Genomic DNA, 18,588 nt, shown 5'->3' with positions numbered 1-18,588 from the left:
GTTGAAACACTTCTGTCCATAGGCTTCTGTTTTACTGCCTAAACTGCTCGTTTACACAAATTATTAGGAAATCTCTATGTGTTCCAGGTCACTTTTTCCTGCAGGAGGCAGGGCAGTAAACGAACATGCCTGAAATGGATGGTGACAGTGAATAGAAAGAGAATTGTAATATTCGAAAGGAAACATAACCTGGATTGCCTTTTTGTCCCTTTTTAGAACCTTTTTAATTCTAAAGTGTTAGAATGTTTTTGTAGTGCAATTTAGGACTTGTTGATGGTCTGTTATCGTCACAAGAGCTGACCTGGAGCTTGTAGCTTCTTGTTCAGTCAGTTGTTATCTTACTATAGGTATGCAGCTAGAAATTAAGTATATTTTTTATTTCCTTGGTTGTATCTGTTTGGGTTTAGTTATGTAATTTTTAGTAAGGCCTGAATGTGCCTGTTCCCTGACATAACTCAAACCCAAAAGAAATCCCTATTGCTTCCATTTCATAGCAAATGTACAGAAACAGAGGAAATTGAAAACTTAAGAGACAAGTATACTTAAATTCCCTAAAATCACGGGAATTATAGATTTTTGACAATTCCTGTTTTATGGGTATTTTTGAGTAGTTTACCTCAATTCAAAAATTGTTTTCAAAGTAGAACTAAATTCAGTTCATCCTGTAGCATTTCACTTGTCATTCATTGGAACTCTTGATCATATGCCTGACTTTATCATAGAAATCAAGGGGAAACACATATAAGGAAAAAGAAATTGGGGTGTTAGTGCCATTTTTTGGTAAGTTTTAATTTAGTCTGAAATGTCTTGCTGAAGCCTGTAAATGTGTATTTGGGACTCTGCTGATTGGGTTAAAAAAATGTGCACGTTCTTACAGTTACGGCATTAACTGTGAAAAACATAGGAAATGTCTCGTTTACATATGCCAGCTCCCTTTAAAAGAGAAGGGATTTCATTTTTTTTTCCCTCCTTTCCTTTCTTACTGTTTTGTTCTCTGTGCTACCTCAACTCCATCGCTCTGGTTGGAATCCCCACTATATGGTTTGAACGAATCTGTTGGCGAATCTAAAAGTTCTTCTGGTCAACTCGCTCGTTCTCCTACTCTAGCTCGTCTTAATCCCTCGGCTTCTTCACCCAACTTTTTTAAATATCTAAGGCATAATTCAAGTGGAGAACAAAGTGGGCATTTTGCACAAAAAAGGTGAGCTGGCACCTGCAAATAGTTTGGGGTAGGGTTTGTTCTCCTATGTCATTAATATGAATCTCTATAGTGTAAATAATTAAAATAATTTAATATAGACCAAAGGTGGTAGATTTTTACGGGAGAGGGAGCTCTTTAATTGCTCCACTACTGAATGTAGAGCTAGTACTTACATAATTTATTGTTTTAATCAATAAAATTCTTTCAGACACTGGCTCTTTCTTTAGAGCCAGTTGTTCCAAAGCAATTTGTTGTTATGCAGCAGACAGCAGCACTCCTTAAATTGTGTGAGGGATGAGTTGCCAAGAACACGTGAGCTCACTCTGTCCTTCCTGAAGCATTTGGTTCTGTCCTTTGTTGATGGTAACACAAAAGCATATTACTATTCTTTTGTGCCTGACATTAAAGACTCAGTTAACTAAATGGGGCAAGAAGGTAGCAGGAGGACGGAGATCCGATAGGAAAAAAACCCACCACGTACAACCCCACCACCATCCCCACTCCTCATAAAACAAAAACCCAAGAACAAATAAACAAAGACCCCAACCCATCAACCCATCATTTGTCTTGGTGGCTTGCAGCAGTATCAGATTATACTTTTCCATGCCTGCTTTCTTAGAATTAAAATACAGAGAGAGAGCATTGAGAAAGACATTAACACTTTGTTTCCCTGAGAACCTGAAACTAAGTAGCTCCCTAAAAATCATGAACTGTGAAAGCCTTTTTTAACCCCTTGTGCTAAAACTGCTTATTTTAGCTCAAAAGGCTAATGAGACCAAATGTCCTCGGAAGCACTGTCAACAGTCACTGGCCATTTTTATTGCTGTTGCTGTTTATTGTTCATTTTTGTTCTCTCATGTGAACATTTCCTGTTTCCCCAAGGTGCTGATTTTTCTAAACCTAAGAAAATACTCAACTAAGGATGCTGTTTCACCAGTTTCTTCAGTTGTATTTGCTGAGTACTATCTAGCATCTCTTAATTCAGCTTTACCTCAGAAGTATGATATAGCTCAGGGCAGGAAATGTGAGTCTGCAGTATCCTCTTCACTCTTCAATTTAATAAGACTTACTTGAATTCTGAAGGTTAAATTCTCAAAGCAGATTTTTCCAAGTAGATTTGGTAATGATTCTGTACACACAGTTGCAACTTCTCCCTTCCTTTCCCTGTCTCTTAAGGATATACCATATTGAACATCTAAGCAACAAGACTGAAAATGGAAATTGATAGGGATGTCAAATGGGTTAATGAGTTTAAATCAATACAGTCAAGCTTCCCAATTCCGTAAGTGGAATTACCATGTAATTGTAATTGATTTACAATGTGATTGTAAGTGAACCCTGTTTGCAGGGCACACCATGCTACAGCCTTATCTTCTTTATCTCAATACCAGCAACTGAAGAACCTGCTTCACTCCATGCTAGTGATCATCCCAGAGTATTCTGCCCCCCCTCCCATTCCATTTGCATTTTCGGGAAACTGTGCTAAATGCCATCCAGATATATCATTATGGTTTATCAGAAACAATTGTTTCTTAAACTTACTTTTTCAGGAGTTAATTCTCCTACTCATGAGGTTTTGTGTACTCATCTGAGAGAAGGTATTCTAGTATCGTCAGCCAAGTAGTTTTCTATATTTTCATTCCATGCAAAACCTTTTCATTATCTGAGTTGTTCTTACTTCCTTCTATTAACCTTCCTCTGAGTATGTTTCAGACTTGTTATTTTAAAAGACGAGCAGAATTATGTTGGCCAGAAGAATGTTGATGAAATTTCATTAGTGCTCCTGTCTGTTGCATAAATAGAGCCACAATCCTGGGTGATCAGTCAGAAGGCGTAGCTTTTAAGTTAAAAGTTCCAAGTTTGTCTGAATAAAACCCTGTTAATGCTTTACAAAATGGTTTTTGCCAAAGTCTTATTTTTCATTTGCCAGCACAATGATTATCAGTGTCAGCTGTTCCTGATCTTTTCCCCCAGACTTAGTCAGTCATTGAAACTGCTATTTAAGAAAATGTGATAAAGTTGGAATTGGTTCTTACTAGATTAAAGGAATTTATTTGAAATATGCACTAAAAATCTTGGGATATAGCAAAGAATAATAACTTTACTGGAAGTACATTTATATACATTGGAACATTTTACTTTGCCCAAACAAATACATATCTCACAGTAGGACTTTGTTAGCAGTTTTAGTTTTGACTTTGATTTCCTTGATATTCAGACCTTCAGGATTTAGCTGCCTTTTGTTTGAAGCTTAGGAATGTGTATTATTTTTATTCTGTGGATTTATACTTCTTTGTTCTAAACTATACTTTTCCCAACTGCACTCTCAGCATCTCCTACCGTACTGCCTTAAGGAAAAAGCTTCATTCTTCCTCCTCTGTGCCAAATTTCTTAAAATTTCTGGCTCCTGTAGATGAAAATAACACCTCTGACTTTAGGAGCACAACAAGGTAGGGTTCTCTCTTAAAGCCTGGAGGTAAAACTGTGTTTTCAAAGATTTCTTTGTCTGAAGTACTTCAAATGCTTCTTGCACTTGCAAAACCTGATTTGTGCAATGGTTCACTTGTGTGTATTCTGCATGTAATTGCTGTCAAAAGGATGAAGCTATCCCAGACTACTCTCCCATTAAGATTGCAGATCTTAGGCATTTTTGATGTTGTAATGTTCATGCAGCTTCCATCTATGTACTTCTGTGATTATTCCTGACAAAGGGGAGTTTTCAGTTAAGAGAATATATGATTCATCCTAAGCAATGTCAGTGTCCTCAAATTGGAAGGAAAGGATGACCTGTAAAATGCTCCCCCCTGTTGCTGCCAGAGCTATCTGGATTTCATTTATCCCTTTCAGCTTCTACAAACACTCATGTAACCATTTAGCTAATGGCTAGAATAAAGCAATGAATAGTTTAGAGTTCTAACAGATGAAAGTTATTAGTGGGATTTTTAATGCGAAAACAGTATTGTTCTTCACTATTTCATTTTGTATTCTGAATAAAAACCTCTGTATGGCATGTGTGGATGACATCAAAGGAGTAATATCCAAGGTTCTTGGATGCCGTTCCTTGCGTATTCCAGAGGTAGACTTGCTAACACAAAAGTTAAAAGTTTTTCTCCCAGTCTGTGTTGGGAGTGAATATATTGCATACTCAGTGCACAGAAGGTTGAAAGTTTAGTTGGTGTTTACAAAGCTCCTTGATGTGTACTGATAAAAGGCATCAGCAAGTCTTTGTGTCTCCTATGAATAATTGCTAGATTTTGTGGATGGCGTGTAAATAGTGTAACAGTAAAACTACATTATTGTGTATGTATCTTTAATGTGTTCTGATTAATATACTGCTGCAAAGAGAACTGAAAATTAATTAAAACTGGAAAGAGTAGACTGTACAGAGCTGTCAGGCCCTGTTTGTGAACCTCAGTGCTGTTTGTAGCCATGTGTAAGCCTCTGCCACAAAGCAGGTTTCACCTTCCTAACACTGAGAGCTTGCCCCAGCATGTGCACAGCACACTGCACTCCCAAGACAGGGGCTCATGTGTTCACTGGAGGCTGTGTCACTGTTCCTGGCAGATCCAGGTGACCTACTTGCAAACTGTTCTGTGTTCTGCCCTTTTAGCGACTACGAATCCAAGCATGGCCAGCAGGCCCTTGATGCGGACAGCCCTGTACGGACTCGAAGGCATTCATGGAGGCAGCAGATATTCCTGCGAGTGGCCACCCCTCAGAAAGCATGTGATTCTCCCAGCCGATACGATGGTAAAGCCTGGGTTTGTTTGCTTCCATGAGCTTACTCGTGCATGTTGTGTGTGAAGTGTGAATCATTGTGTCTGCCTAGGGGACGTATTTGCCTGGTGTTCTGTTTGTGTTGTCATTGCAGTTTACCACCTACTTTTTGGTAATACCCAGCTCATTAGCTGTTGAGTTTTTACTTTTCAGCTTCATATGTAACATTGTTGCTGCTGTCTCATGTTAACTAGCCAGAGAAGAAATTATTTTTATGTGTACTATTTTAATGAGTCCTGGGGAAAAAAATGCATCACCACGTATTGCACTGAAGAAAAGGTGACGCTTCTATTTCATCTTTCCTTGTTGGAGTACAGAACTACAGACTAGAAAACTCCAGGTGTACCAGCAGGAATTACATTTCTTTTATGATCTCAGTTGAATTCTGTAGTGCATACTTTGTCCTCATGTATGCTGCTCCAGTGTGTGACATTTGCCACTTGAGTCATAATTATCCACTGTTGCCATAATTATTTTGTGAAATTCTGTAGAGCTGAAGAACCACAGACTAGAAGAAAATCACTGCACATAAGCATGCAGGTGCATCATTTTGTGCATTCACTTTATGTAAGCCAGATTGTACAGAACATGCTGGGGCCAAGAATGCCTGAGAAAATCCTCTGGCTCACTAAAGTTTGAATTTCACAGCATGAGCTTTGTAAGCTATAACTTCTGACTTACCTCTAAGGCCATTGTATCAGAAATAAGAGAAAGTGTAAGGAAACAGAAAGGAACAGTACCTTATAGTAAATGTTGTAAAAAGCAACCATCCTAGTGTCACTGAGATACTTTTCTTTCATCTTGAAGTGAGACCTTGGTTAACTGGAGTAGGCACGTAACAGAAGTGTTTCTGTCATTAATGTACTGCTTGCAATGCAATTTGACTGACAGTGAGATAAGCTGCATATGGGCACAGATGCCTCTCAAATTTAGTGTACTTCAAAGTGAAGTGATCTCAGGAGCATGTTGTGTAAACATACATGTGAAATGCTCTCTTGTACTTAAAGGCATGTGAAGGGCTGTTCTATGAAACTACTGTTTTTACAGGTTTGATGCATCTCTCTGTGACTGGAAATGGTCTTACTTGTTTTTGAAAGCCACAAAACCTTCCCATACTAAAATCCACCTAAATGAAATCCACCTAAATTGCCTACCCAAGCATTTCCTCTGAGACATAATAGCTGCAAGATACAATCTTAACAACCTACAGCTGGGTAAGCAGAATAGTCGGAGAAACAAGAGTGGCCAAAATGGAAAACAGGATGTGCTATTAATAGGAGCAGCAATTTAAAATATTTGGCCTTTTTCTTCATTAATTTTCTTTTTTTGTATTTGTTTCACTGTACATAATTTATGAACAGAAGAAAACTCAGAGTCAGCGCGGTTTTTTTAAATACTTAAAGCAAATAGTGGGTTCTTCTGTTTGGACTTCTATGCATCTCCTGGAACATTTCTGGCAGTGAAGGATACTCACTTGTTATCCAGTCTCTGTAGCCTTAAAGAGAGCTACTGTACAGCTGGTCTTACACTGGACTCACCACCACAGTTAATTAAGTAACCCCTCTAGTTCCAAATTAATTGTGATAAAAGTAAATACCTATCATTCATCATCTTGTTTTTCTGTCATGATCTGTGTTTTTTTAAGTCTTTTTCACTCTTTTTAGACTGATTTCCTCTAATTTGTACAAACAGCTGATGTATCACCAAAAGATCAATTTCAGCCAATTTGGACAGAGGGCAAAGAAGGTTTTAAAGATAACATGGTTTGTCGTGTTCTGCAAAAGTAAGCATGAAGGGAGGGAAATAAGGGAACTTCTGTGATTTATTGGATTCCCTTTATAGACTCAGACTCCATTGACCAATTTCTCCCTTCAGGTGTTGTGGCCAATGCCCTACTCCAGGGTACTCTGCAGGAGAGGAGTAAGGAAAAAGCTGGGGAAGGGGTGTGTTTAAAAGCTAGTAAGTCAGTCAGCCAAGAGACCCAGATCTCTGTGACTTAGAGATGATACAGTTTTTTAAGTTTAGCCTAGGCTGCTTTACTAAACTTTGTATTAAAGGTAAAATCCACCAGGGTGCCTGAACTGTGCATTGTTTTGACCACATGTGGGCAGGCATTGTCAACAAAATGAAACTGCTCTGTGGCTGTAATTTCTCTTGTGTTGTAATGAGTAAATTGCACAGAAGAATGTACAAGCTATCACAAGAACCAGAGACAACTGTAAGCTTTATATTCACAGAAAAATCTAGGCTCTGACATTTGTGATTACATTTGTATAGGCAGGTGGTGAGCTGAATCTCAAGATCAATCATGTTCATTGCTTCTCTGTGTGGTTAACACAGCAGGATGTGAAGGCATATTTACTGAAAGTTTTAAAAAAATAAAGAAACTCCAGAAAACTGGTACATAGCTTTTGCAGAAAGTTTGATCTTACTCTTTTGAGGTGATGAACTTCATAAAAGTCTCTTATCCTGAGCTTCCGCATGAAGCTTGAGCGGCTTGAACAGCACTGAAGTCCCACTGTCTTGCACTTCTGAATCCTTTAATTCTTTAGGAAGTGCTCATAAATAGCTTGAGTTAAACTTCATTTTCTGTAACTCGAGTGGAGCAAAATGCGTGCTGGCTCTGCCTTGGGAGTTGCATCATGAATTACCAGGCAGAGAGCAGTTTGTTTTGCAGACACTATTATTTAAAAGCAATGATTTATTATACATGAAGAAGGGTGTTCAGTCCTAAATCAGTAGAAGAAAAATACTGCAAATAGATATGCTGGAAAGCCATTTTTTCTTGCCAGTTGAGATTCTTGTCTTGCCTGATGATTGGACTAATGTAGCCATGCTCAGCAAGGCAAGCATGCTGAGACAACACGAAGCCTTGTAGAGAAACCATTACTTTTGGTTGTTGTGGAAGCAATGTCCCACATACACGCCCTTTTCCAGCCACCTCCTCCTGCTTGTTGGTCCTGCCGCTTTCCCTTTCCCACACTGTTTTCCCCTGCTTCTGTACATAACTTTACCATGAAGCACATCAGAGATCTATTACGCAGTTTGCTGCCCGGCAGGAGAGCCAGGTGATCCCTGGTGAGCCTGAAAATGAGGCTGATCTCCAGTTTGTAGTTCTAGAAAGGATTTTCTGCATACCCATGCAGAAATGATCTGTAGAGACTTTTAATACTTTACAGCTGGTAGCTGGAGGATGGAGTGTTGAATTATGCTGGTTCCACTGTAGCAAGCTACGGTTCAAATTATCCAATTAGCCCCAACTCCTGCTGTCAGCAGCTTCCCCTGGAATGGTTGTGATGCTGCAAGTGGTGTGGAGCACCAGGGGGCAGCGTTTCTCTCACTGGCACCTTCAGACACAGTGTCTCATCCTCGGATATTTTTTCTGTTTATTTGTGGGAGTGTAATGAGTGTTGAATCCTGCAAAGTGGAGAGATGGAAAAAGGGAAGCAGAATCTCCTAACAAAATGGATCACACTTTGATCTGTTACAATACAATATTTTTTTGAAAGATGGTTTTCATTATTCTTTTTCTAAAGTTCTCTCTCCTACTCACTGTCTTAAACATTCTAAGTAATAAATGTGTTTCCTCAGCTATTTGATTTTTACCTTTATAACTCCCACCCTACTTGCAGGCAGATATTCCTACTTCTGTAGCATCACTCAAGAGCCACTTTTTTTTTGCTGTGTAAATGGTTTAGGACTCTTTAGTTCTCTCTTCACTGGTAAAAAGGTGAAGAGAACATCAACTCAGTGATAATTTTAAACCAGTTGAAGTATGAACACACTCAAAGGCCTTAAATTTCAGTTGGATCAGTTTTCTAGTCCCACTCACAGTATTACACGAGCAGTAGAGCAGGCAGAGGCGAGTGTCTGGAAGGTGAGGATGGGTGCCCTTAACCTGCTCAGAAGCAGAACGTCCTTGACTCAGTGTAGACTGATCATGAAAGTTCACCTTGCACTGCAGTGCAACAAGATATTCACATACATGTATTCAGCATCTATAAATCTCTGTGCAGTGGACAATTTTCATACAGTTTTCACATATTGACGGTTCAGAATTGGTCATAGTAGGAGAGCTGTTTTGCAGATTGTCAGAAACTCCCAGCACAGTCAAGTCAATTGCTGCATTTAAGGGGGATGTGGATAGTTTTTGAAGGAAGTAATGGGAAAATAGTGGTGCTTGTTGGAGCTTTCTTGGTGAGGGAGGTGTGTTGGAAGTAGACAACAAGATTTTTGTGAAAGCTGTGTCAGTTTTAGGTTGGAGAATGGGTGATTTGTTTTAAGGTGGGCAATTTGTGATGAAGTAACCTGTTGAGCAGTGAAAGAAATTGAAATTCAGAGGAGTGAAATGCTTGGTATCACTTAGAAGTACTCAGAAAATAAATCCAAATTTAAAAATCAACTACATTTTATTTTATAGCTTGACTTGCAGAAAAAAAAATGGTTTAGAAAGTACAAATATCTGTACAGGAAAATGAACTTGATTCATTAATTGAAATTATTTGGGTCTCTGTCTGAGGCAAACTGTTCAATCCTAAGTGCTAAAGAAAAGTTTGAATTTGAAGAGCTGTTCTTCTTAAAATCAGCTGTAGTTAACACCTACCCATCTCTTTATGTTTTGTGGTGTAGACTATATCTCTTGATTATTTAAGCAAATTTTTTAAAAAATCATTTTGTAGTAGCGTTGCAAATACTATAAACTGTTGCTTTAGCATTCTGTGCTTAGAATGGTTATGGGGTAAATTATTTGTAATGTGTTTGCCAATACTGTGTTAGTGACAAAATTATTATTAATTAAAGCCAGTTGGTTATAATTGATTACTCAGTTCTGCCCCTTTCAGAGCAAATATGTGCTCTCAGTCTTGATTTCTGGCACAGGAGTCTGGCTAGTAAGTAACCAGTAAGTACACGATTAATGTTTGATGGCTTCTGTGCCCATTGAAATATCAGGGCATTCCTTTCTCGGGGATTGATAATATTAGGAAATGAGGTTAATTTGGTGGTAGTAAGTGCTTTCTAAGAAGTTCTTGGCTTTACAAGAAAAGCAAAGTCCAAAGCATCTTTCAGAGCTGATTGTAATCAACAGTGTTGAAATACACAATTTTTCAAGAATTCCTTATTCAGCCATTGCTTTAAGTTGTATGTCAGATTAGAACTTGTTCCTTCTTGTGATTCTGTATCTGAAGCTTTCTGATTACAGAAGGCTTCTGGTCATTTTACCACATCTGGTTTTGAAGTTAAATATTCCAGGCAGCTATGTAAAATAATAGGAATATTATATCTTTGGTTATAGAAGTTTGCATTCGTCTTTATTTCTGTGTGAAAGAAGGTGTTGCACTACCCGAATGGAAAATCTGAAGAGAACTAAGGATGTTGTTGATGTCTTTTCTTTTGGCAATTGAATCTTAAGTGACTGCGAAATTCTCTTGTTTGTTTACCGAGCTGAATTTTGTAAAGTTTAAATTGCAACAAAGAAAAATAACATAATGCAGTAAATAAAAGGCTTAATGGATTTTCTGTCCACATTCTTACCATATCTTGTCTGACTTTTTAACCCCAGAGCATGGATGCGACTGGTAAACACTGCATGTAGAGAGCCATGTGTAAACAATTCCTTAGTGCGGATGGTGTTAATGCGTTATTATTGAGCCTCCTCCCTACCAGCCCTTCCTTTCTACTTGAAGTGTTGGAGTTTCTAGTCAAAGATGAATCTTCTTGTCTTGGTTTTGATAGTTGAGGTTGGTTAGACTAAGTGCTTCTGAAAGAATGTTTTTTAAATTTGTGCTTTTAGGTTGGTTCGTCATTTAAACCTTGTTTAATACTGAGGTGGATTGATTAGGAAAATATTTGATAAACTAATTTTTTCTTAGTCATTTACAAATGAAATATTCCTGTTTGTATCACTTCCAGTCAGATATTGTCTGTTTTAATTACTACTGCGGTCATTCACCAGCTTTCCACGTACAAACTTTCTTTAGTGTGGTCCCTGGTAGTAATATATCATGATACTTCCTTCCTAATCTTTTGTACTTTGTTTTTTGTGTCATCTTTCCACATAAGAGTTTTGTGTAATTCATTTGTTGATCCTTTTGGAGTGTAGGGATACTCTGCACCTTAAGGTTGAAGCACTGCCATGTAAAGCCAACAGTGAGTATAAAAGAACAAATCAGCTGTACAAATTCCATCTCAGCCCATTGTTCCTACTGGCCTTGTCCTTTGTTGGGTATTATAAGTGGTGGAAGCATAAGAGGAGTGCTTTTGAGGTACATATGGATGCACTAGAATATTTGAGCAACATTTCCATCTGGTTCATGAGCAGTGTCATCTACAGTTCAGTACTTTGCAAAAGTTCTCACAAGCCCAGGAAAGATGGTGGTTTTCCCAGTGAAGTGCAGTTTCTCAGAGAATGCTTGGATTTGACTCACAGACTTGTAAAATTTCATTGTGCAGAAGAATAGTTCTGAAGTGTAGTCCAAGAATGAACCTCAAATGGAAAACTACCATAAAATTACCATTGATCAAATATATTAATATTTATCGAGTCAACTTGCCAAATCCTGAACCTTAGAGAACAGAAGTGCGGTAGGCTTCTATGAGTAGCATGTATGGAGGTAGAATTCTATATGGAAGCTGCTGGAAAGGAAGCAATATATCTGAAAGGAGTTGGGGTCAGGTCAAACGTAGAATAGGAGTCAACAAAAGCTGACTAAGTTGGCAGGTGAACAGGGAAGCAGTATTTCAGTGTGTGCTGAAGCATTCAGATCCTGTTTAAGTGCATTTATTAATCTCATAAAAGTTCTGAAGGCTGCACATTGTTCGTACTTTAACACATGGCAGTTTGGTTCAGTGGAATGGGAGCTCCCAGTTATATGCAGTTGAATTGCTCTTTCTCTGCTATCCTCCAGATCCCTGGTGCATAACAATGGAATACTCAGTTCCTTGTTACAGTATTTTTGCTCTTGTCTGTTCTGGATCTGGAAGCTGGGTGGCATGTCTCTTCATCACCTTGTATGTTCATGGACAGGGGTTAGTGCTGACTTACCAAATGTCTGAGTTTTTTATTTTGCTTTGAGGGATTGCCTTCACATTCCACCTTCCTCCCTCCCTTACCAGCCAAACAGCTGACGCAACTCTGCAGACTTCCGACAGGCCACCTGAGCAGTTAAACAGGTTCATTTTGCATTCTGCAAATCCTGCCTCATGCCAGTGTGCAGACAGGAAGGAAGGCAGCTTGTCAATGTGTTGCACTTTATCAGAGTGGACTTTAGACTTTCTGTTAAATGTCCACAAATGATAAGAAGCAGAAGAAAAAATAGAAAAGGAGCTGCCATTTGGAAGGCAAAATCAATCCTAGGACTCTTCACAGAAGCATTAGAGGTAGGGTTGATAGTCATAATTGTTCAGCTTATATAATTTTGTAACCTTTCAGTTTTCTTTTATAGCCTTAAGCATGATTTCTTTTAATGAATACTGATTTTATCAGATTAATCAGCCACAGATGGGAAATTTTCAGCCTAAATGGAAGCAGGACCATGGTCTTCAGTAGTTAATGCTTTGCAGCAGTTCAGGTGTTGCCACAGTTTGATCACTGGAGGACGACAAGTGAGTAATGTCTCTGATAAACTTGTGAATTTGGTACTTGAAGACCAATCCCTAAAATTTGTCCTGAGGAAGCAGGATGTGTACACTAAAGACAGGAAGATTCTAGATGTTGAATGTGTTCATTCTTGCTTTAGGAATGCAATGTGTTTAATCCATTTCCTTGCATGTGTTTTGCCAGCCTGGGGTTTTTTTGGCTTTAGGGCTTTTTTTGCAAGTAGGTAGCCAGAAACTGTATCTGGACATAGTCTATTATTTTCTAACACACTAGTGCACATATACATACATAAAATCAGAATACACATCTGACTCTAAAAGAGATACATAAACCACTGGGAGGATGTAGAGAAGAGACTTGTTTGCCCCAAGATGTGCCTGCATTCTGTAGTGGATGCTGTGAGAATGGAACGTGAATGTAAGATGTGAATAGACCACAGACAGCGTACAGTAGATAAGGGATTTCCTATCTGGATCACTTTTACTTTTTTGCATTGGTGTATGGTGACCATTTCTGTTGATTCCTCTTTCTTATGGTGTCAGTATTGTGTGCAGCCTTAGAGGAAATTAACAACTTCCCTTGAATATTCTCTTTTTATTTCTTTATTATTTTATTCAATCAAATGAAGTGAATTCTACCAGCATTATCCTTAACAGCATTTCCCTTTAAATATTTCTTAATATGCACTAAGGAAAATTGTGATAAAAGCTACTATATTTAGAAATTCTACACAAAAATGTACAGAACATTGTTGACAGTATAGCATGTGCATCCAAACCAACAATTGCATCAAAACCAGCAATCAAATAAAAATAATTTTCCTTTCATGGTCAGTACACGTTGAGAATTATTGACTGGGTGTGCCTTCTCTGCCTGCTGTCATTTGCCTGTATCTCTTTTATAATTGTAGATCTTAGTCCATTGAAGTCTTTCAGTTTACCTGTAAAGAAAAAAAATTAATGTTTCCCAGTTTCTTTTAATGAATACAATACAGTCTCTTCGTTGTATTGATACTTTTCATAACCAGCTGTATTTCTGAGTGCGTCTGTTGGTTTTTTTACTTTCTTTACAACAAATGGTGATTGCCATTAAAGTGTCAAATATTTGACCATTGCTTAATTCTCATTCCCATGATGTTCATTGTTTTTTCAAATGCTGTAGATACCAGAAGTATGGGTATCCACACCTATATCCAGAGTGCAAGGTTGTAAAGGTTTAAATTGTTCTGCTAGCTGAATATGTTACATTTATTTTTATATGTATATTTTAGCCCTAGACTTTAACTGTGGTGGCAAGCAAATAAATGTATAAGGAAGCGGGTGGTATTTGGACCCACTCTACTTCTCTCTGACTCTTTGAGAGGAGAAGATTGACAGTGGCAAGACTTAGAAAAGCAGAAGTGAACAGCTGTGAACATTTCCATTCTTAGTCATCTGAGCTCAGTTGTGCGAGTGCCTTCGAACAAACAAGAAAAGAATAGCTGCATACGAACTGCGTGAGTCAAAGTATAGTGACAGTCTGAGCAGAACTTGAAGGGGTGAAAACCTTCCTATTTTGTTAGTTTTGACGAGATGACATGATTTGTGTGTGTTTAATTAAAAATCTTTACCACCATGCTAGGCAATGATAAAGAAGGGGACCCCTGAGCTGCCATCAGAATAATTGCTTCAGGAATGCTCCTTCTGCAGGAGCTGTTTGAAATAGCACACACAGATGTACTTGTCCTTGGCTGGCGAGATTGCGAATGGATTTCATTGCACTAACTTTAGAGCGTTGTCTTGCATGTATAGGTCAGGGAGCCATTTCATAGCCATTCCAGTTGGGTGAAGAAGTGCTGTTGCGATGGCCTTCTGTGTGGGATTTGGTAGGAAGAGATTGGTTGTTTTGACCATTTTTTAAAGTTGGTGAATTGAGTAACTTTTCTTCTAGATACAGGTTATGTCAAAGACTACTGAGCCTCCAGAGAAGCTGTATAAAACAATAAAATTAAGTGATACTACAGCAGGTACTAAGAAAACAAAGTATAAGAGCTTGTGCTTCTTACATTGATTGCTTGTTTTAAAGTGATGTTATACACCCTTCCCTAAAAATAAATGATTTTTCAATTTGCCTGAGATTTATTTAATGTTCACTTTCTTTTGTAATGTTTTCAGTCTTAGAATTACCTTGCATGCTTGACAAAATGATATATTTTGTGGTAGGCCAGCTGAAGCCAAAAGAAAAAGTTCAGAAGGTTATGATATGGTTAAAAATGAGAAGTGAAAACAAACATGTCTTAAGTGCCTCTCTCTCTTTCCGCCTATTTACTTTAAGAAATGGTAATCATCCCATTGTATGGCCTTAGGTGGTGGTTTGTTTGTGCAGCTAAGGGCGTGTATTCTCTTTGTTAAACACACTTTAGAGATTACTCTTCAAATTATGTGGGTGCTATATTTGATTTTATCTGCTATTTGAGTCATGCCACATTTCAGCTGTAGGTTATGTTTTTGTAATATCTCAGACTTGCCTTTTCCTTTCAACGCTCTACATGTCAAGTTGTAATTAGCAAGATGTGGTCTTGGTGTGTGGTACAATGTTTTTACCAGGTTATAGAAAAAATTATTCTAGGCTTTAGCATGTATGATTATTATTGTGAAGCAGCTTGTAAGTCCGCTTGAAACTGTCACTTAGGAAACCTTGCTTGGTATTGCTACTTCTTATCTATCTATCTATCTGTGTATCTAGATACAGATAGATATATGAGTTAGTGTATATATGCAGATGTGTGTGTGTTTGTATATATGTGCAGTCTTTCAGATTGTGTCCCTTCATTCACCTGTTCATGATATCCAAGTAGTTAACAACAGTCTCTCTTTTTTAAAGATTACTGTGAACTGGGAGATCTTCCACCCAGATCCCCATTGGAACCAGTGTGTGAAGATGGCCCCTTTGGGCCAGTGAAAGAAGAAAGGAAACGGTCACCCCATGAGCTTCGTGAGCTGTGGAAGAAAGCCATTATTCAGCAGATACTGCTCCTCAGAATGGAGAAAGAAAACCAGAAGTTACAAGGTTGGTGAAGTTCTTGGGTACTACACCCTACTGCAATACAAGTTCACCTTTTGGTTTTCTCTGTGGCTTTGGCAGTGGACTGCACCAAGCCTTAATGAAATGTTTTAGGAACGTACAGGTAAATCAAATTAGCAACATCTCCCTCAGCACTCATTAGTGTAGGTGACAATGGATGAAAGTTTTTTCATTACTTCACCTTATTATTTGTTTACTTGATCTAAAGTGACACTCTGAGGTTTACCATGGCTGAGGTTTATTAGGCTTGTGCCAAGAAGCTCTTGCAAGGAATTCATCATGATCAGTATCGTGAACTGAATTCTTTTCTACATTCACATCTGCAGGTCCTTGTCTAAGTGTTGGTCATTACAACATTGTGTTTAGCCAGTCTTGAGGCTCAAAGGAAGTTCTGAAAGAGGTGGTTGTGGACTTGGAACTATGGGTGCCTGCAGTAGTACCCACACTCTGCAGGCAAGGTTTCTGTAGAGAAGTAATGACTTAGATCAGTCCAAAGGGTAATGAGAAGGAACTCGAGAAATTGTAATTTGCAATTATTCTTAACCACAATTTTTCTGTGAATGACTGAGCTGTGACAAATCCATTTTGGTGGCAATTTTTACATATAAAGAACAGCTGTTATGCAGAATCACAAGTGATTGCCTTTGAGAGCTGCTCCTTTGAAGATATGAATGATGAGGACAGAAATGTTTATCTGGGTGATTTTAGGTGTTCAGGAAGGGAGTAGGCACCTGAACCCTCAAAAGGGGAGGTACCTGGCATGAAAATGGCAATTCTTCATTTTCTTGTGTAAACTTGATGAAGGATTGACTTCCAAGAAGTGTGTAGAGAGAGGGCCCAGCTGTGTGAAAAGGTCAGTACACCAAACTTGAAATCCTTCTTTAAACTCAGGCTAAGACACGCGGCTGGAAAGACAAAACACCTCTTGAATATTGGATATGGCCTGCAAAAGCACTTGGCCCACCTGTAGGCTGTTTGCACCCGGCAGTATAGCTCTTCTGTTTCAGCCCTATCTGAAGAACACCTGACACCCGAGTTTCATAAGAACCCCACAGGTGACAAGCATGTTCCCAGCAATGTACTAGCTAATCCAGTAAAATAAAATATGGCTATGGATACCAAATATACAGAGTCCTTGGCCAGAGGCTGAGACCATCTGGAGAAGAGGTACTGAGAGAAATTATTTATACAATCTCTTCAAGCTTAGAACAGTGCTGTTATAAATGAGCTTCTGTAACGTTTTAATGGCATTTAGAAATAAATTTTCTCTGTATTGTGTATTTATACTCCTGATATTTTTAAAATTTCTCTTGTATTCAAATTATCTGAATCTACAGCCTGCAGTCAAATTTTGGCAAGTGCAGGTCATTAATATCCATACACATTTTAGTAAGTTTACCTAGGTGCTCCAATTTTGTCTCCCCAAAAGAAAAAATTGCAAAACCATCACAGATACATTAAGATGAGCATATCTAAAAAGCCAGTTAGTGAATGAATGAGGTGGGTGTTGGCAGAACTGAAGGCCCAGCTGTGCTGTACGCCCTGAAGGGTGAGGAAGTTGTCCTAGGTAGCTGCTGCATGAAGAGCTCAGATGGTGAGACAATACTTGAAAACAACAGATGACTGTGCTGCAGCGAGTACAGCATCTTTACTAGTTGCGCTTATGTGTGATATTGGGAATTATTTAGAATTATGTAGATACTGACACTGGGTAGTGTCAGTATCTAAATAAGCTTGTTGATAAAGGCATATTCTCACCTCAGTCCTCACACGTCACATTTTTGCACATAGCATACGAAGACTGAATATAAAGCAGAAAAGTCTGAGAAGTTGCCAAGCACCAGAAAACATTTGTTTGCGGAAGATGAAACATTGAAAGATTTCTCTGAGTTCGTTTTCAATTAGGCTGAAATTTAAATGCCCTTTTTTTATGTTATATTCATACAATACCACCTGTGTTTTGCGGGTTTTTAATATTCTGATTTATAAATATGTTGGTTTTGACCTGACAAAGATGTGAGAGGTTGAAAAATAGTTTAGATGGACTGAATCACTTTCAGTGTGGATAGGCAGCTATAATTGTATTTCATGGATCTGTAGTTAATCACTGAATTAAAAATTAAATACTCTGAGATCCGAATCTTGCAAACACTTAGGTAATCTCATAACTCACATGAATAACCTCATTGAATAAAGTCATTCACATATGAAAGCAACTACAGGATGAGGAGGTGTACTTCCCAGATATAAACAGTTCTTTTCTTTCTCAGTTTCTAAAATCTAGAAGCTTGTGTAGTCAATAGGAGTACAGGACAAGATAACCCTTTGTGACTCCCAGAATTCAATAATCTAAAAAACCTTAACTGCAGATACAGCTCTCAGAACAAGTTGAGTTTAGTGTCTTGATAGTGTCATTATGAAATGTAAATTTCAGGCAGTCTTTAACTGTTTAGTAAATTTATATAAAGGAGTTGAAAATACAAATAATAGAGAGTTAAACTATCAAAAGATAATATAACAACATTTTAACATAGATTGTCTCAAGACTGAAATGGATAGGAGTGATTCTGTGAATTCATAAATGAAATCCTCCAAAGTAGCAGCAGGCTTATGATATATGGCAGAATGTCCTCAAAATATGAGTATCTTGTTACCATTACAGTAATGCATCATCACAACAAAGAAGTACTGACATCATGGCAAATTAATTAATAAACATGATCACTTTATGATACACTATTTCAAAAATTGTGTTATTTGTAGGAGAATTATTTTTTAATTTTTGTTTAATACTGTAGAACCTTTCCAGACTTCTACATATTTTGAACTTTTGCTCTGCTCATTTTTGCAAGTAGAGAGCTGCTCTTGTCCTGGAACTAGGTGCATTGAGTACTCAGCCACATTACAGCCTAGTTAAAAGATTGAAACCTATTTTGTTAATTTCTCCATA

General features: G+C 38.1%; 1 protein-coding gene across 12 annotated transcripts in view; it reads left to right on the top strand.

The window, feature by feature from the left end:
- Window positions 1-18,588, top strand: part of TBC1D1 (TBC1 domain family member 1) — a 101,479-nt gene that overhangs the window by 64,193 nt on the left and 18,698 nt on the right. For 8 of the 12 annotated variants that reach the window (XM_042053021.1, XM_042053018.1, XM_042053022.1 and 5 more), the window contains 4 exons: window positions 1,073-1,201; window positions 3,532-3,651; window positions 4,812-4,951; window positions 15,438-15,623. In XM_042053021.1, coding sequence (XP_041908955.1) covers window positions 1,073-1,201; window positions 3,532-3,651; window positions 4,812-4,951; window positions 15,438-15,623 — 575 coding nt within the window. Of the gene's footprint in view, window positions 1-1,042; window positions 1,202-3,531; window positions 3,652-4,811; window positions 4,952-15,437; window positions 15,624-18,588 lie in introns of all 12 variants that reach the window. The other 4 variants (XM_042053025.1, XM_042053024.1, XM_042053029.1 and 1 more) reach the window with 3 other exon arrangements.

The sequence above is a fragment of the Corvus kubaryi genome, unplaced genomic scaffold, assembly GCF_017639235.1.
Source record: "Corvus kubaryi isolate FWS band 111438036 unplaced genomic scaffold, C.kubaryi_AGA036_p1.0 split1-131, whole genome shotgun sequence".
Lineage (NCBI taxonomy): Eukaryota > Metazoa > Chordata > Aves > Passeriformes > Corvidae > Corvus > Corvus kubaryi.
This window is presented reverse-complemented; position numbering and strand designations above follow the sequence as displayed.